At 46.0% G+C, this 19,115-nt stretch overlaps 2 protein-coding genes across 3 annotated transcripts in view; both read left to right on the forward strand.

Annotated features, from left to right (window-relative positions):
* The window catches only part of JAKMIP2 (janus kinase and microtubule interacting protein 2), a 56,348-nt gene extending 49,898 nt beyond the window's left edge, over nt 1-6,450 (forward strand). The window contains exons 23-25 of one of the 2 annotated variants that reach the window (XR_014935566.1): nt 273-382; nt 5,188-5,303; nt 5,644-6,450. The gene's annotated coding sequence lies outside the window, so the exon portion shown is untranslated. The remainder of the gene's footprint in view (nt 1-272; nt 383-5,187; nt 5,304-5,643) is intronic. The other variant, XR_014935565.1, reaches the window with a different exon arrangement.
* An 8,074-nt stretch (nt 6,451-14,524) lies between these two features.
* Nucleotides 14,525-19,115, forward strand: part of DPYSL3 (dihydropyrimidinase like 3) — a 32,246-nt gene continuing 27,655 nt past the window's right edge. The window contains exon 1 of the mRNA XM_015875523.2: nt 14,525-14,831. Coding sequence (XP_015731009.2) covers nt 14,541-14,831 — 291 coding nt within the window. The 5' untranslated portion in view covers nt 14,525-14,540. The remainder of the gene's footprint in view (nt 14,832-19,115) is intronic.

Consider the following 19,115-nt stretch of genomic DNA (forward strand, 5'->3'; position numbering starts at 1 on the left):
TTATGAGATCATGGCTGCTGCATTTGTGCTTGTCCTTTTTTTTTTTTTTTTTTTTTGTTATAGCTGGAGACTTTGCAATGCTGCTATTATTGCTGTGCTTTCCATTGCATTACAGTATTACAGCAGTATTTGTGGTCTGCGTGGCTCTGTGCCACTGAATAGCTGTGGGTTCTTGCATGCTGTAGCTACTGAGGGTGTAGCTGGGTTAGAGCTGGGGCTTTGTAAGGGAATCTCATCATGCTCCTAAGATGGTATTTTCTCTGTCTGTAAAGGGTGCCTGGAGCTCTCGTGAGAAGTCTAAACTAAAAACCAAGCAAGTATGCACGCTTATTAGATGCTGATCTACAGAGGACTTGGGGAACATGAATACTTCCAAAATGAGGTGACTTGCAGAAGGAATCTGGAGAGTCAACCAAAAAATTGCATGGCTTCATCTGGTTTCCTTTAGATGTGTAAAATAGAGTTGCTGAATTACTGCATTCTTGTTTGATGTGTAACATGAAATCATGTTATTAAGCCCCCAGACACAGCTGTCTGTTCACCACACCTTAAGCAGCGCTTCACCTCCCTCCCAGGCAGGAGGGCAGAGCCCAGGGCAGTAAACCTGCAGGCTGTGCATTCAAATGACAAGGGGAGGAAGAGAGGGTGGGATGTGGTGGAGGGCAGCAGACAGTGGGGGCAGTGCAAGGAAAAGCTTTCAGCAGAGACTCAGGCAGGAGGTAACTGTTCTGGCACTTACCAACAGGTACATGCTGGAATATGTCCCAGGACAAGTGTGTTACCTGATTATTAGCCTCCCCTTAGGCCCATCGGAAGCCAAATGTGTAATGCCAGCTTGAGTGCTTTGCTGTTGGTTTTCTGGAAGTGTACAGAACAAGTCATTGAGATGGCATTTCAGTCTTGTCCTGGAATTGGTTTCCTAACAATTCTCTAAACACAGAACTCAATTTGTACTATAAAGAAATGTGGCATAGTGAATACTTAAAGTTGTTAAGTAAAAGCCTTTCCTGTTCAGAAGAAACAAAGGCTAATTAAAGGGAGCAGTTGACTTGTGGAACAAACTCTACAACCATGCAGTAGTTTTAGAGCAGGTATGTTTCATTTGGCCGGCCAGGTGCAGGGGGGATAACTCATTCCTGGCCTACACACGGAAAGCAGGTAAACCTAGAGGGAAGAGGTGCATATTCATAGCACAAGGAGTGGTCATTACAATTAATTCTAGAAATTCGTTGCCATATTCTGTGCCCATTCTATGCCCCAAACTCCACCCCTAACTAATGACCCCATCTCGTTCCCATTGTTCCTGCTCAACTACTCTTACAGTTTTAACAGTATAACAGATTAGCCCTTTATTCAGTCTCACTGTAGAATGGGATGGGCTATGCCTCCAGTTAGAGACACGGGGAGCTCTTCTTGTTCTCATGTTTTCCCAGTCTACATGCATTAGCTTTCATCTGATGTACAGCTGACACTTGGGTCAAGACAGCATTGAAGAGAGTGAGTTTGTGATGGACATAACTCTCCTTCTTGCAGTCAGCCCCACAGAGATGATCTGACCGCTCCAGAATGCCTTTAAACTGCAAATGTGCAGCCTGGTGTGCACCCGCAAAGGACATCTGTTCCAGAGGAAGCTGCCTTGTGTGGAGGACTTGTAGTGCTTTGCGTGAACCAGCGTAGTTCTAAAATGATTCAGTTCTGTATCCAGAATCTATTACCAGAGGAGTGGCTGAGGCCACCCACCATTACTTCTTGCAGGGATGGTTGCTTCTCTCCATTGCTAAAAAGCACAGCAGAATTTGTGTGTGTGTTGTTGTTGCAGTCTTGATTGAGGCACAGCAGAAACCACTTATGTTTCAGCATCTCTTTGGCTGAACTACCTCTGCTCTTTCATGGCCCCAGTCTGGGGCAAACTATTTCCTGTATGAACAAACTGCAGTATATATTCAGCACTAACATTAAAGAAGTGACTCACTAGTTTTTAGTTTCTTATAATAATCCTGATAATGTTCTGTGCATTCAGAGATTTGAATGGAGAAGCTTCTGGAACGTGAAGTCTTTTATACATTCTGTGTGTTTTCAGCCATCCCAGAAGTTGAGTAATGTTAACATGACACGAAACGTACTTTACAAAACAAGGTTATTTCTATTCTGTTGTGTTTAGTCCAAGGAAACATAACTAGCTTCACTTCCTGAAGGCAGACAGGGAGGTATGAAAGCAGTCTCCCTTTCAGTGGGGAATTCCCTGCCCTTCCAGAAGCTCAGCTGGCACTAGACAATATTTTTCAACAACAGTTTCCAAGTGAAGGATCTAATCTTTTGTCCAGGCATGAATAAAATACAACAAGATGGGTTTTTTGAATTAATGGAGAGCATGCACTGAAAAGGGAAGAGGGAAGCTGGCAGATTTGGAAATATTCCATGCATAGGAATACAATTGTTTTCACTAGGTATCTAATATATATATATGTATATATATATTTATGAATGAAACCTGAGGAAATCCTCCACAGGCACAGGCTACAGCCATCCCTGAGATCCTGAATTTGCAAACTGTGAAATTATGTTTAAGTTAAAGCGGTAGAAACATTCTTAACCATATCAATAGGGCTAATGCTCAGTGCAAAATGAGTGCAGTATGTTTTCAGGATGAGAACCCTCGTACTGTAGTCAGCACGTTTTGTGGCTTTCCTTGTTGTGTTCTCAGCTGTTGTACACTTTGCAGGCTCCTGCCGTGTCCCTGGCAGTCGGTGTCTCCTAGTCCTGCCATAGCTGTCCTCTTGCTAGAAGAGATCTGGTCCTTTCCTCATTGTCATGCATAGTGCTTTGCAAGCAGCAAAGGAAAATGCTGCTGAGTTAGAAATAATTACTGTGCGAGTGTGAGTAAACAAACTGCAGTTTTAAAGGAAAGCAGAGAAGTGCACACAGCTCAGCAGAGCTGAGGTGCTGATGGGGCAAACCAGAGAAAGGAAATGAGTGACTGTGGGAGATGGAGCTCATGTACCCCTGAGCTAACGTGAGTTCCAGAATGATGGTCAGAAAGCACTCCATGAATCCCTTTGTCCAGGACCAACACACACCCTCAACACTTGGATTAAGGTTTATAGAAGGTATTGATATTATGCTTTTCCTGTAGCATCAGAAAATGTAGGTTTAACAGAGATGATGAGAAGCCTCTGGAACATCTTGATGACGCTCCTAGATACAGCAGTATCTCTCAAATATAATTAAAAGACAACAAACCACAGTAATCTGGATTATTTTGTATATGAAACAGTGACCAGTTTGCCAAGTTTTATTCTTTGTCCTGGGTAAACCAACCAGTACAGCTGTGTCAGCTTAACTGATATGGGCTGTAAAATGAATTTGAGCATTCCAGCTTAGCAAGAAACACAAGCCTCTATTTCTACTTTCTCAACAAAGCCTGTGGAAACGTTCAGAATTCACCATGGTATGTGCTGCTTGGGTTTTTAGCAGTTAGCTTAGGCACTGAACGAAGGATTTGAGTATTCTGATGTTGACAGCCACTCTGTAAGAACACGCCATAGACATAAGCTGCTGAGCATCTTGCACACTCTGAAATCCTCACTTCCTTGTCAGAGCATGCACATCAGAAACAGTAGAAAGGTAGAAGGAAAAAAACAGTGATGCAGAAAGACCACATAGCAAAAGTAACATGCCATGTTCTTATCCACGCTTTTGACTCAGAAATCTGTAGTAAGGGGGAAAATATGGGGAAAAGGGAAAGAGTTTTAACTTCTTGGTTTACATGCTCTGAAGAATGGTACATTTGGCAGTAACAGATCTGAAATCCCTAAAATATTTTTTGTTTGTAAGAAAGCTGTGGATTTGGCTCTGGGCAGCCTGGTCCAGTGGTTGGTGACTCTGCACATAACAGGGTGGTTGGAACTGGATGATCAGTGTGGTCCTTTTCAACCTGGGCCATTCTAGGGTTCTGTGATATATTGTTATCAAGGCATTGGCACATCTGGGATGCAGATTGATTTTAAACTCAGACATTCAAAGTTTATCATGAATGGATACAACACTCACATACTTTCCTAGGGAAATGACCAGAATGCTACTTTCTACAGTTTTCCAGTTCAGAGCACCTTACTTTGTTCAGAAAGCCCACAGCCATTTGACATTCATAAATTGTCCATGCTCTGTGAAGTGCCTACATCAAAATGCTGCAGTCTGAGCCTCGGACTTTAGACTCTCAGGCAAGGAAGCATGTGTTGTACGTGTTTGTCTCTCTCTCTGCTCTTTATTTTTCATGACTACTAAAATTCTTAGATTCTCAGCACAGTGGTATGCTGTGGTGCACAACAGGAATGAGCCTGTGGTGTGATGAGTCTGTCAGATTCTTTTCACTGCTGTCTGCCTTTGGTGTGGTAACACAAGACATTGGCTTAAAGTCATGGCAGCTGAGATGAATGAACCAAGCTGGAAATGAGGAAAAGCATTTTCAGACCTAACAAAGAAGATGTAAACTTATAATATAAAGACAGAACTTTATTGTTAATGTAGTGTCTGTAATCCTGTAAGGGCACATAATAACCCACCTCCATCTAAACTATTCTTCCAAGACTATTAGAGGTTTAGTAGCATTATTTTTATTGGCTCACCCTTTCAGGGAGTGGTTATGCATGACAGAAAGTGGGATGAAGCACAGTCTTCTGCTGCCTGCTTTGCACATCTTTCTGCAGAGGCAAGTAATGCAGAACCAGGCACAGACATTACAGTATTCCAAAATACCTGTGGCTTCCTTTTCCAGCTTCTGACACAGGGTCCTGAAATTAAGTCTGGATGACATTCAGGGACAGTTTAGTACTTGAAGTCTCTGTTGTCATCACAGAGAAGGAAAAGAACAATATGATAAAAATTATAGCATTTTGGGAGCATAACCCTGCAAGCACACCTTACTTGCTTGGAGGTTTGCTGCAGAGACCTTTTACAGCCCAGCAGAGCAAATCTTTAGCAGCTGTGCCCATCACATTTCAGCCAGGAAGATAATCTATTTGGATACAATGAGAATTTCCCTGGGAAACAGGAATTCATCACGTGGTCTGAAATTGGACCAATTTGTTCTGCTCCCCTCTCTCTGGGTGCACCATGGGCCTAACACCGAGTGAATGTGGTGGAATTTACTTTGGGCAAGGTCTATCTTTTTCAACTTACTTCTTCCAGGTGCATCCAGTACAGATGAGTTTGGGTTCTGGCCTTGAAGACATGGGCTTTATGTGAGGAACTGAAAGTGAGCTCAGGGAACAGCTCATTCCAGGACCATCTGCAAAGAAGTGAAGGTAAGGATGTGTCCTGGTGATAGATCTTGGTAATACAGATGAGGTTTTTTGTTTGTTTGTTTGTCACAAGCTGTGCTTGCTTTTGTCTTGGGTATAATTAGCCAGAAACATAAATGGATGTTATCTGTTTTGATCTATTTTAACATTCCTCCGGAAGGGATAGTCTTTAACAGCTGTAGGATAATTTGGCAGTACTTTCAAAGGGAAATTATGTAGGACAGTGAAAACAGACTGAGGAAAAAATACTCATAAAATGGGGGGGGGGAGTGACTTGCTGGTCCTGGATCTGCTGAAAGATTCCTCTTCTTACTGTCCTTCTTTCTTTGTTCTTTATCCATAGGAAAATGTATCCATTTTGCTGTTCAGTGATGCATAGTATCAGCATCAAGGAGCTTGAACTGCCTTGAACATGTTCATTTCTTGCCTGCCTCCTCTCTGCACACCTGAGACATAATTACTTTCCCTGACCTGAGTCAGACACTTTTTGTTTGCCAGCACCATGAAAAAAGAGGAAAGAAACGTTTACCTTTGTTATAAAATGTAGGAAGGTTGATTCTGATTTCAACTGTACTGGGTTTGCACAAATCTGTCTCCAGTGAGCCACGTTTCTGCTAATGCAGCTTTAATTTTTTATATGTATTTTAGTTTCAGCTGGACTGTGTTAAAATGTGATAAAACCAACTCTCCTAGCCAAGATGAACACAGCAAGATGAAACCGTCATCACTATTTTGGATACATTTAACAGGAAGCAGTATGAAGTAGAAATGGGAGTAAAGTTTGGATGGATAAATTTTCATGTGAATGATATTTGCAAGTCAGTCCCTAAGAGAAATGTCAGTATTCCCCTCCATCCTAGCTCCACCACAAGGAAAACAGACAGCTGCCTGATGTGGGTCAAGTCAGCAGCTTGTTTTGTAATGGTGGTGGGAGAAGAATGCTGCAACTAATGGGCTAGATCAGACCCGGTAATTCTCTGTTGCATATGTCAGGCTGCAAGAACAGCTACCACTGCACGGCTGAGCTCGGATGGCTGTGGTGTCTCTGTGAGCTGGGGGGATCTCAGTATTTGAGCTCTTTTTCTCTCCTCTTTGATGCACAAAACTTTCAAGGAGACTGTTTCAGCTTAAATAAAATCTCTAAAACTTATCTTTTCATTTGAATGCTTCTCTCCTGCAGTGTCTTCCTTCAACAAAGAGGGGTTTCAGCCAGGACTTAGTTTCATTCACAGGCCAAGAGGGATAAATCTCTGTCTCATGTTTTTTTTCTCCCCACCTCTGCCTGCAAACAGATGGAAAACAAAGCTTCAGCAGTTACTACATGGCTCCTTGGTATGAAGTGGGAAGCAGAAACACTTCCAGACTTCCTCTGAACTGGTGGTATTCTGACCTCTGTGGCTCTGTCCTTGCTCAGCATCTGTCACCTCAGTACAAATCTCTGTAGCTAATCCGCTATGACAGGACCTGGATCTCTTGCTTTTCATTTATCATGCATTTTGTACCACTGAAAGAGGGGGTGAAAAAGATTATAACCCAAGTTCTGGTGAGCAGACACCATTTCAGGGATATAGAAGGATATAAAAGCAGCTGCTATCAACCATCCTGAGCAGGCAGAGCCCTGGCAAGAGGCAAGCATCTGCACAGGAGAGCTGGAGGCAGAGTGGAATTTCCTGCCTCTTGGAAAGCAACAGCAGTGATCCGTCCATAGGAACAATCATCAGTATGTTGCATTGCAGCCGGTTTCAGTGTCTTCCCAGCATCTCCTGTTTATGAGCCCACAGTGCTGTCTGAGGTGATAAACCAGGCAATGTATCATATTTGCTCTGTGAGGCAACAGCTGTGCTGACAGTCCCAGAAACTGCATGTATTGCAAGCTGAGTGGACAGTGGTTTTGCCTGCAAATTCAAATGAACCTTAATTTAGCCTCTGGGAACACAGCACCCTACTCTGACGCATCCAGGACCCAGACTGTCTCACCATCCTCTCAGGTAATGACATTGCCACTGTCAGGCCTCCTGGGCTGGGGCCTCTTTCTGCTCCTCTCAGGCTGGTTCCTGTCACACTGACATCAGGAGTCTGCTCAGCCTGCCTGCTGCTCATGCTTTGTGTCACTGGCCTGTCATTTCTATTTTCAGTTACAGTTTATCCAAATAAATTTATGACTCTCTGGGGGAAAAGCAGAGATTATGAGCAATGCTGGAGCCAAGGCTTTGCTCAGCTGTTGCTAGTGCTTCATTGGTGGCTAACACTGAGCCAAGACTGATTCAGGACAGCCGACAGTGGAATAATCTCTCTTGCCACAATAAGCATCATGAAATGAAGTTAGCACAATTTTACACATCATGAGATGACAACCCTTCCCCAGCCCAGTTATTTTCATCTGAATTTGTGAAAGTCAACAAGTACTTGGGCCTACAGCAAGCACAGGTTCCAGATCCTGAGGCAGTGCTCAGTGCTGTTTAGGGAAGAGGTTTTTGCTCCAGTTTGATGTCAAATGTTCCTTATGGCTGAATGGACGGCCAAGCAGTCTGTGATCTCAGTCACAGCCTGGTTCTTGCAGTATTTACACAGTTGAGGTGCTTATGTCCTGGGCTGTACCAGGAGGTGTAAAGCCATGACAGAAAATGTGCACGGGGTCAGTCCTACCTACTTCTCCAGCCTGGCCAAAATATATTTCACTGCTTGCTTTCTTGCAATCACAAGAAACCACGTATACAAACAAACAAACATGGTACCTTTAAATCCACTATAATTCTACTCTGTCAACATCTAATTACCGATTATATGCATGTAATCACTGGCATATAATCACTAATTAGATACACCACCTGTTTTTGCTGCAGAGCATCAGTATGCTCTCCTGATGGTAGGAGCAAGGCTCTGTGCAGGGAGATTGAAGGGGAGACCACGTTAGGTCTGGAATGAATTATTAGGTCAAGTGCTACACCATGGAAACAAGGAAATCTCAGCCTTGTCTTAAACTCATGTCCAGTAATGCAAGCAGGAGGAAAGAAGTAGCTGGTGATCCCTGAGGCAGACTGGAAAGAGGGAGACACAAGAGGCAAAGCGAAGTTGGAAAGTGAATGTATATATTCCACTGGAAGAAGAACTGAAGGCAGAGCTTTTGACTGAGAACAGCCAACCACATCTTCACTGCTTGAGAGGAGATCCTACGTGGTGTCCTAGTAAGCAGAGGACAGACAGAACTGCTTTTGAGAAGAGGTTGAGAGAGAAACAGAATCTGAACTCAGAGGAACCAGGCTGACTCCTCTTGAACTGAATGCTGTTCAAGTTTTGCAGAATATTTTGGGCCTCAGGCTGTTACAAAATAGGTGTTCTCTTACTTTAATTCACCTTATTTGGCTCCACCACACCAAGCCAGACAGTTGTTCTAGTGATTAAATCTCACTATTCCCTGGGATCCTAAGAATGCCCATGATCTGTGGTCTGTAGGAGCTCTGCAGCTTTACTCAGTAGTTCTTTGAGGTCTGCAGCTGCTTCTCATTGCTGGTTTTGAACCATCCACAGGCAAGCTGGAGCTCTTCTGGTGCACAGAACTTTCTGGATCTCCAGTTCTTCCTCCTCATTTGTTCTGGTTGCTCCACCTGACTATCCAGACTCTATGCAGGGCTCGGTACTGGTGGCAATTCTGTACTTCTGAATCTCTTGAAAATCACCCTATCTCTGACACTTGGTCTCCAACAATTCCATGACCGAATGACTTGATTTGCATCTGACTGTAATGCCTGCAGTGCCATGAGCTTCCTTGGGCATTAAGGAAGAGGTAGTAGTCTTTCCTCAGAGAAAGAAGCAGAGGCAAGGTTTCCCAAAGGGAGATTTTCTGAACTCCTGTTTCACAATTGTTATTTGCTAACAGTTTGACTATCAGCTCATTTCAGGACAAAAATCCAACATGTTGAGATTTTGGAATTTCCCATGCATTTTGTTCAGCGCTGAACAAATCTGGAAACAAAAGGCATTACTCCATTTCAGAAATATTCTTGGAATAACCCAGCACAGAAGATTATAGATCTGTTCTTACATTAGATAAGTGTTCTCACTTAGCATGGAGACATCGAGAGCATGCTGAAGTCAGTCTGTATGTGGTGTTAGAAAGAATACAATTCTAAGAGTGGAACAGAATTTTGAAATAGAAACAAACATTCTATGAACCCACTTTCCCTCGTGGCTTTGACGTGAAATCCTGAATAGGCTTTTGAGAGTCAAATGTTTTTTCTTTGACTTTGCTAAAGTATTTCATTACAATTGTTACCCTACTATACAGCAGCTTGTCAGATGCCGCCTGTTCCTGTGATTAAATCTTTCCCCAGTACCTGGTGTAAAGCCTTATTTCCCACCCCATATCTCTTCCATATTAGACACCCATCTTTACTTCTTTGCCAGGTTCCATTTATACAAAGTATGCCATTCCAGTCTCATCCATTTACTTGTCTCATCCAGTATAGCACATGCAACACAAATCAGAGCTGACAGGGTCTGTATTGTTTTGTTTAACTACAGGTGGGTAGGACAGCACAACTGCCAAACCAGATGTGCCCCAGATTGGGCCCAGTCAAATAAAATGGCACGTTCATAGGCTCCCACATAAACTCATATGCCTGGGAACAAAGACATTCCTATGAGTACTGAAAACTCTGTTTTGGAAAACTGATTTTAATCAGCTGAACATCTGTGACTCTGTGGCAAAGACAATTATCACCAGTTCTTTGATGTCTAAGCAGACATATCAAACATGAGCACATAAGGATGTATTTAACACTGCTATACTATTGCCATGCTGTCGTTTGATTCCAGCTGCCTGCATTTCCAGTGGATGCCAAAAACTCCCATCCCTCCAAACACAATTGTAGCAGAAAGACTGGAAGATATGTCTACAGTTTCTTCTCAAGGATAACAACACAACCTTTGTCATGTCAAAGAAAAGGTCAAATACAATTTGATCATAATCTGTAAATGTCAGTATGAAGCTGCAGATAAAGCATCATCCATTTGCCTTCCCTGACTGGTGATGGTAACAGCCTGCTCTCGACAAGTGTGCCATTTCTTGAGAAAACCCACTCATCTCTGACCTCTGCCTCTAAATCTAAATTGGACAAGCAAAGTTTTATTGTCAAGTTTGGCTCCTTCACTAATCCTTCTGTGCTCATCCTTAGCCTCACTTTTCCTGAGGCACATGAAATGCAGTGCTGGAGGCTGCCCTGACATTGCTGCAAGAATGAATTAGCAAAGAAATCCTGTTTATCTGGCCATCTTCTGAAACTCGAATAAATAAGGACTGCAGAGTAGCACAAAACAAGATAATTAATTCAGATGATTTCATCATTGTTACTTGTCATTTGTGTAGTAAAGGAATGTAACCTGTAGGAACCCTGTAGGAAGCACATGAGATGGAGAGGTTGGTGTTATCTTGCTGAAGGAAGGAAATGTCTTCACTCAGGACATAGCTCTCCTTTGCTTGAGCTTGTGAGCACTGGCAACAGAGGGGACAATTGCCAGCTAAAGTCAACAGCCTATTTCCTTCCAGTAACACAACAGTCCCTGAGTCAAAAGAGCATTATGGTCATATCTACAGAGCACAAAATACTCCCCCACCACCACTGGATCTTTCTTTAAACAGGGTGAGTAACTCCAGAGAAAGAAACAAGAATAAACAGCAAAGCACGAAATATTGTGAAGTTCTGTTATTTAGCCCTGTGACTCTGCTTCACTAGTGGTCTAAAACAAAAGTGAGGGCCAATGACCTCCATCATGTCAGTGAGACAAGGGAGAGAAAGCATGATCTTAACCTCCTGGTGCACTGAGCAGCTCCCAGGAGTACAGGAATCATTATGTGAGCAAGAAACCACAATATGAGACATCCCTCACTTCTTTTTAATTCCTTTCTGGTTTTGCTGCACACAGAATCACATCGTCTAGTGCAGCTGGGAACCAGGAATTAGGTATTCAAACGATTCAGTGGGTAATTTAAATTCGCTTTCCAACACTTAGAAGAAAACTCTTGCTATGTGGGCAGCAACACTGAGGAAATGCTGGTGAAAGTTGCATCTTGTGTTGTGCCTCTCTCCCTAGCTGCTCAGCAATTGGGCAGTTGTCACTGGAGCCTGTGATCCCCTGCACAGGTGCTAGCAGGAAACCCAGCTGGTGCTCTTGCAGCAGATTAGTAACAACAAAGGAAATCAATAAAGAGGCTGGGTGTACAAGGCATACCCCAGACAGGGCGATTATGTCCCACGCATTAACTAATCCTCTGCAGAAAGGGATTTGCCTAAAGGACATTTCCAAGAAGTCTGCACCACTCCCCCATTCATAACTAGTATGGTTCACCCTGTGATGTGACTCATTTCCATTTCTGAGTGCTGCTGAACAGGAGCAGTTCTTATTCAGCTAGAAAGACACAGTCTCGCTGAACATAAATTGAGAAGTTTGACCAACAAACATAATTCCCCATAAAATACATGCTGTTCCCCAAATCAGATTATCCCATTTCTTTTATTTCAAGATATGACCATCAATGACCATCAGGAAGGCTCAGTCAGACTCCTGGGAATCTTGGTCTGTGTCAAGAAATGAATGCAGTCATTAAGCCAGATAAATGCTCTGTGGTTCTACCAAGTCTTGTGGCATCCCTCAAGGACATGTGTTCAGATTCCTGCTGTCTGCACCTTCCTTGACCCGTAATGGGAAGCCAGCCTTGTCGTGGAATCCCATTCTTGATCTGTATCTCCTGTCCACGTTGCACAGACAAGCAAGGGGAGATCAGATTTGCCAGCAGGATCTACTCATGGCTGTGTGAAAAGCATTTTGCCAGCTGGCATATAATCATACGATTTAAAGAAATCATGCTTAATTACAGAGACAAACATTTTGTCATTGTGTAATTAAGCTTCAAATCTGATCTGCAAACATTCAAATAAAAAGATATGCATTCTTCTGGGCTCAAAAACAACATTATTGCATTGATACTGAACCCAAGTCTCAGTTCCATAGTAGTTTTGCGCAAATGGTCTTATAGCACCTAACAAAAAGATCCTTAAAATGAATGGCAATTTGATCTAAAAGTACTGCTGTAGAAGGCAGAGAAATAAACCAAGAATGGGCTTTTATACAGTGAATGATTTCCATTAGTGGCTGGACTTTAAGGCCTCCACTTTTTCAAACAGCCTCCATTCCCCTTTACCAGTGCAAATAACTTCAATGCAGTAATTTATGTAGCAAAATACTAGGAAGAATAAACATAAGAACCAAGATTTAAGTAAATATTTCTGTTAAAGCACAGTGCCGAAACTTTTGCACATTTGCAGAATCAGACAACGGCCAGGCCCCATTCCAAGGAATTTCCCTTCTCTGTACACAGCCATAAGGAGAGGTCCCACCCAAATGAGGGCTTCACACTCCCACCCCTGAGCCCTTGGGCAGCCTAGGGCTGAGAACACACATTTTGCCTCAAAAAAAGTGTCATTTCCTCAAGAGCTCTGACCTGGCAGAGGTCTTCCTGCTGCCTGGAGCTGCTCTGCAAGGAGAGAGCAGCAGTTGTGCCACATCCCCCACTGCTGGGACAGAAGCTGGCCCAGTTTTCTGCATGTGTTCAGCAGACCTCACCTGCAGCACGAGGAAGATAAATTCATGCGTGTCCTTCTCTGAGGAAAAAACCCACTGAGCAGCTGCTTCCCGCAGAGTGGTTTGGGCAGTGCCAGCCATCTCCCCAGTAAGCAGCTGCTTACAAATGGAAAGCCTATGCTGTAGTCAAGGAAACTGCAGCAAACTCATTCAGATGTCTGATGGGTGCTTCCTTCCTCTGCTACAAGCACCCGTGTGTTAAAGTAACTCATGCAAGTTATGGACACACAGTGTTCATGACTATTTATATGTAGTGAGCCCTTTGTTCTCCTGGCCCTTTGGACCTGAATAATTGGTCAAAAATATAAGGTCCTAAAAATTGTTCTGCTTAGGTGGGGAAAAAAGGGGCAGAGTTGGTTATTGTGGTACATATTCAGAAACAAATGCAGGCTGCTTCCCAGGGCACAAAAGGAAGGAAACAATTCCAAGTCATTTCCCTTCCCTTAGCTTCAGGCCTCTGTTAGCCAGCACCCACAATGTGCCTCTCCTACTATCACCACGGGGTCATTGTTCTCTGTGATGGGGTCAGGCTCCATGGACACTTTTCCTATGTGAGAACCACCAATCCTTGGAGGAATGCAGACAATTGTACTGCTTTCTTTCTTTCTCATAATCAACAGCATCTCATAACACAAACAGGGGGAGCAGGAAATGACTTGGAAGGATGTTAAGCCCAGGTATGTTGTACAAATGTTCTATAACAAAAATAAGTACTTGGAAAAATAATTTGAAGTCAGTACTCTGGTTTTGCTGCTATGTGATGAATTTGACAGGCTCAATTAAACACCAACTTGCATAGTTAAAGCTCAGCTCTGCCTCTCTGTCTTTCAAGACTCCCGTGCTTTTGCAATGAAGTTGCAATGGAAATCTCAGAACTTAGCCAGAACGTGCAGCTCGTGTTTCTGGCTGTGTTTGCACGACAGTTTTTGCAGCAGATTCTGCTTGCGTGTATCTGTAAGGTGTGACTGACAACGTGCTCCTGTAGCGACCGCACATGTGAGCACGATGCCACACTGCCCTGTACCTGTGACAGCCGCCTGCAGGCAGCGCCCGCTTTGCCATGAAGTCAAAAGCTCACCAACGTGCCATCTTCGTCAGTCGCGTGCTCACACTGGAGCTTATTCCTTGAGAGTGAGCCCCAGTGAGCACTGCCAGCAAAGCCAGCAGCGGGATGGGCTGAGTTTCCACCCTGGATACCCGGTTCCATCGCTGGAGATGCGCCCGCGGGCGGACGTAGCGCCGCAATGCGCTTCAACGCCCCGACCCGGCCCGGGGACGAGGCGGCGACGGGACCGGAGGGTCGGGACGAAGTGCCGCGCGGCGCGGTCGCACGCGCCCCGTCATCCGCTCCGCGGCTTCAGCTCAGCGCCTTCAGCCCGGCAAACGCTCTCCAGGAAACGAGCCCCGACGGCCCCGCTCTGCCGCTCCCGACCCCGCGGGCGGCGACGACACCTCCGGCCCCGATCTGCCGGCAGCCGGCCCGCCCAGTCGAGCGGCCCCCGCGCCTGCCCCTGGGGCCGCCCCGCTCCCGCCCGCACCCCGCCCCGCCGGGAAGCCCCCGCCCCAGCCCCGGCCCCTTCCCCGGCGGCGCGGCGGTCGGGCATGGCGGCGGGCGGGCGGCGCGGCAGCGATGAGCTGCCGGTGTACCTGGCGCGGCCGGGCACGGCGGCCGTACCCCGGCAGAAGCGCGGCGGCCTCTTCTGCAGCGTCGAGGGCGCCTTCGAGAGTAAAACCCTGGACTTCGGCGCGCTGCGCGTGGGGCAGCGCCGTGCCACGCCGACCGCCGCTCGCCCCGAACCGGACCCCGCCGCCGTCCCGGACACTGACCCCGGGGAGGTCCGCGCCGCCGCGGACAAGGAGCGGCTGCAGAACGTGTCCCCCGACGACGAGAAGGTACGGGCCGGTCGGTGGGAGCTTGTCCCGGCGCGGGGCGGGAGCTCTTCTCGGCGCCCGGCCGGGGCTCGGGCTCGGCTGCGGGGCGGGTCGGGCTCGGGGGAGCGGCAGAAGGCGCCGCTGCCGTTCTCCGTCCTGGCGGCGGTAACTCGCGGCTGTTGCGGCTCGGGCTGTTGTGTGCGTTGTTGCTTCCTCTGCTTTAGCAGGAGGAGGATCTGCAGCTCCTCTCGGTCTTCCTTAAAGGAAGCAGAAAAGTTTTCCTGTTATCTTCCAGCGTGCGGAGCTCCTCTCTGCGAACTGGCATGTCAGTGATTTTTGGAAATACAATCAGAAGATACACACCCCATTACTAAGAAAGCTCTGCGTTAGAGTAGCTGACTCTTTTTATGACAGTTACTCCTTCTGTACTCTTGGACATCCTCTTCTCCCATCCCCAAAAAAGGGATTTTAGAGTTGCTCTTTGGAATAATCTCAGCCCAGCCCTGATCTCACTGTGACACGGAAGCCAGAGACCTCACGCTGACCTGGAAGTGGCACCTCTGAAGGGCAGCGTCGGGCACAGTGTTTCTGAACTCATGCCAAACTCATATGAACAAATAAATTCAGTCTTAACAGCACGAGGTTCTTCAGCCAGATGTTGCTTTTTTGGCTCTGATGCCAATATACATCAATGTGAGTTTGGCAGGAGGGTTTTTAAGTTAATAGTGCTGAGTAAGCGTGTCATCTGGGATTTCACTGAGTCTGGTGCTCACATACAGATGTGATGCACACAAGGCTGCTGGCTGGCCTGCTGCTCAACGAGTACAAGGGTGAACATTTGTAGTAAATAGCAATAATAAGGGCACTGTTTTTCGAGGGAGAACAGGGCTAATCAATAAAGCCCATTTTTAAAACTGGAAGCAAAAATCACTAAACTCAGCAGCAAGAGGGCAGCTTAACCTGAAGAAGTGATGTGATATTGCAGAAACGCCATCTTATGCCCAGAGCACAACCACTGCTAAAGTTCCCTTCTGATCTGGAGCACTGAGCTCAGCTGGGGCCCGGCGGGTGCAGAAGCAGTGCTGTGCAATGACTTGGCCTGTATTGGTGTTCGGGAAAAACATCAAGCTGTTCTCAAGGTCTCCTGTGTTCCAGACGAGCTTATAGCTTGGCAGCTGGATGCTTTGAGGTTTCTTCACTGTACTTTCATTTCTTCGGTCTTAGCTTTCAGGTTTCTTACTGGCATACTGGTTGTTCCTGCTCTTGTGGGAATGAACTTTACCCGGCTCCTATCAGTGCCAGCCTTGTCTGTATGGTTTGATTAACAGTTGCAGAACTGACCACTGAAATAACATTAAACTGACGCTTGTTGAAAAAGAAACAGAGATTTGCAGCAGCGTGTCTGTGGGCTTTTCTCCAAGCTTCTCATTAATTAGCTGTACCAATATTTGGAGCAGTCTCATTCCCTTTTAAGGTCTTGTTTAGACCCTTCTACCAGAATTTTGCAGTTGAGATTTCCCTTCTTCAGCAACTCTTTCTGCTGTTTTCTGCTTCCAGATTTCTTCCTCTGAAGCCTTCCATTTGATAAGCATCAGCAACTGAGCCCTTTTTATCTACACTTCTTGCCTGAGAGGGTGGGAAGCTTCACGTATAAGTGTTCTTGTTGCTGCCTGGCCAGAAAGAATCATATGACTTTTTCCTACAACTTCCAAGTTCAGGAGTGCCCTTGAGAGTAGCATCCCCGATGGGAAGGGCCCCTCTGGCGCACTGACCCCCTGCTATGGCTGGTCATTGTGTCTGTGCAGCCACAAAGAGTTTGCTTGTGTTGAACTCTTTGCAGTTTCAGAGCACACAGAGACTCCTTTGTTGAGATAAACTGAACTTCTTTGAATATTTTCTAGATTAAGAAACAGAGGAAAAGGTGAAGTGATCTACCCTTGACCAAGCAACTGTTTGTTAGGAAAGCTGAGAGTGAAGGACTTATCATGCAGTGGGCAGCAGGTAGATAATTATTCTGTGAACACATAGTTGGAGAAGGAGGGAAGATTTAGGTTGGATGTCAGGGGGAATTTCTTTACTACGAGAATGGTGAGGTGCTGGAACAGCTGCCCAGAGAGGCTGCAGATGCCCCGTCCATCCCTGGAGGTGTGTAAGGCCAGGTTGGATGGGGCCCTGGGCAGCCTGGTCTGGAATTAGATATGGAAGTTGGCAGCTCTGCCTGTGGTGGCACGGTTGGAGGCTGGAAGGGATCCTTGAGGTCCCTTCCAACCCAACCGTTCTATGACACCAACACAACATCTCTTTTTTAATGGCATTAATTATAATTAAAGCACCACTATTTCTGCAGGAAGACACTGAAATGTGTAACTGCCCTGTGCTGACATAAAACCCATCAGTGCAGCACAGTACCCGGAAGATGTTTCAGCCTCACTTTACTTCATTGCAAAATCTACTGGAAAGTCAAAAACTGAGCTGTGGCTTCAGGCACAGTGAAGTCATTCCACTGTACTACTGTAACGGCAGCCAGCTGCCTGCCTCTGCTTCATCAGTGGGAATCTGAGCTCTGCCAGTTGATCTGGGGACAGTGAGAGTGAGCGCCCCTCCAAGCTGGAGGCAGCAGATCTGTTGCAGTGGTGCAGAGGCTGCTCAGCACCTGCACAGCTTTCTGGGTTCACCCGCTCCCAGTGCCCACATCGCAGTGCCACGTTGATGGGTGAGGGCTGTGCCTGCAGCTGTTCTCTGCTGCATGCAGGAGAACACCCACAGATCTGGGACCTGCTGCTTCAGGGGCTGTTGTTGTGGAATGCTCAAGTTTTGGAGGAGCAGCACATTGGTCCGGAGCATTGCAGGGACCTTATTTAACAATGGGTTTGAGCTCAGCACAGGTTTCCATCAGTAATACTCTATGTGGACTATTCCCTTGTGAAGTTCCATGTAGTTCTTCTCAAGTACTGCCATGCTTTTTATCTATCTGCATGGATTGCATCATGTATTTTTCTCTGGAGCTCATAGACAGCACACTCTGAATTTCTGTGTTGAGGGCAATCCCTGGGCATTGACAACAGATAAATGCACCCTGTGTGTCTCTGCTGGGCACCTGCAGGGGCAGCATGGCTGTGAGGGGTGGAGAACTGAACTTCACAGGCATGGCATCTCTTCAGTGCCCGATGCCTTGGATGATAAGGAGCAGCCTGTGACAACACCCTGCATGAGCTGCTCTGCGTACAGCACTCCAACTCTTCCACCCTTTTGTTTGGTAACATGGGTGGGGAGCACTTGGCTTGTTGTGCTTACCCCGGACTTCTCATCCCATCCTGCTGTGTGGTTCTGCAGTGAAGTTGTCATTTCCAAGGCAACTGGCCATGGGCCTACAAACTGGGGATTACAGCTTCCCCATAGTCTGAGGCTGCTCTGGGTGGCACAAGGAAGGCTCCATCTTCTTCTGCTGGAGCAGGAGCTGACAGGCCCTGCCCTGCAGTTGTGTGGCACCGCTATGACTGCTGGTGACTGAACTCGGAATGAGGCAGAGGGTTGCTTCCAATGTTAGCTTTTCTTTTTCTGACACTCATAACATTTGCAATGACTTCAGCATCCAGAATTTGTTTCCACTGCCAGTAATTTATAGCAGAGACACCAATCCAAGACTAATCTTTTCCTTACCAGCTAATTTAGTGGGATCAAGAAATTGCAGTTGTACACAGCCATTCAGAACAGTTTAAAATCTTGCATTTATGCTGAGGATAATAATGCATTTTGATGACATGGATTCACAACTTCTGTATCACCCCCCCTCAGGATTGCAGAGGAAAGATTTTTGGCTTTGTTTTCCCTTCTCTTTAATTTTTGTGGTTCTTTAAGAATCCAGCTCAGCTCAGCCTGACTGCCCAAGGCTGCTGGGCCAGCCAGGCCTGCAGTGGCATCAGTTATGTGTGAGACTCACAGGGTTCACCGTGATCACTCTGAATGTGAGCTCCTCCCTTCCTCACACTGCTTATTCCTGCCTTTCTGTCCCTGGCTTCCCGGGCAAACTTGCCTTGCCGTTGCAAATAGCATCAAAGCAAGCAGCTTTTAGAATCATGGAATAGAGTTGTGGAATGATTTACGCTGGAAGGGACTTAAAGGCGACCTAGTGCCAACTTGTTCTAGTTGATGTTGCCCAAAGATCCATCCAAAGTGGCCTTGATCAATTCCAGTCCTGGAGCAGCTGACAAGCTCCCTTTCTGGCAGAAACAGTGTGAGGTCTAGAAAAGCACCTCATCTGTGCAGCCTGATCTGTAGAAGTGGTCTGAGTGAGTGCAGAGTTGG

This window comes from Coturnix japonica, chromosome 18 (genome assembly GCF_054131305.1).
Source record: "Coturnix japonica strain WE chromosome 18, WE-NBRP24, whole genome shotgun sequence".
Taxonomy (NCBI): domain Eukaryota; kingdom Metazoa; phylum Chordata; class Aves; order Galliformes; family Phasianidae; genus Coturnix; species Coturnix japonica.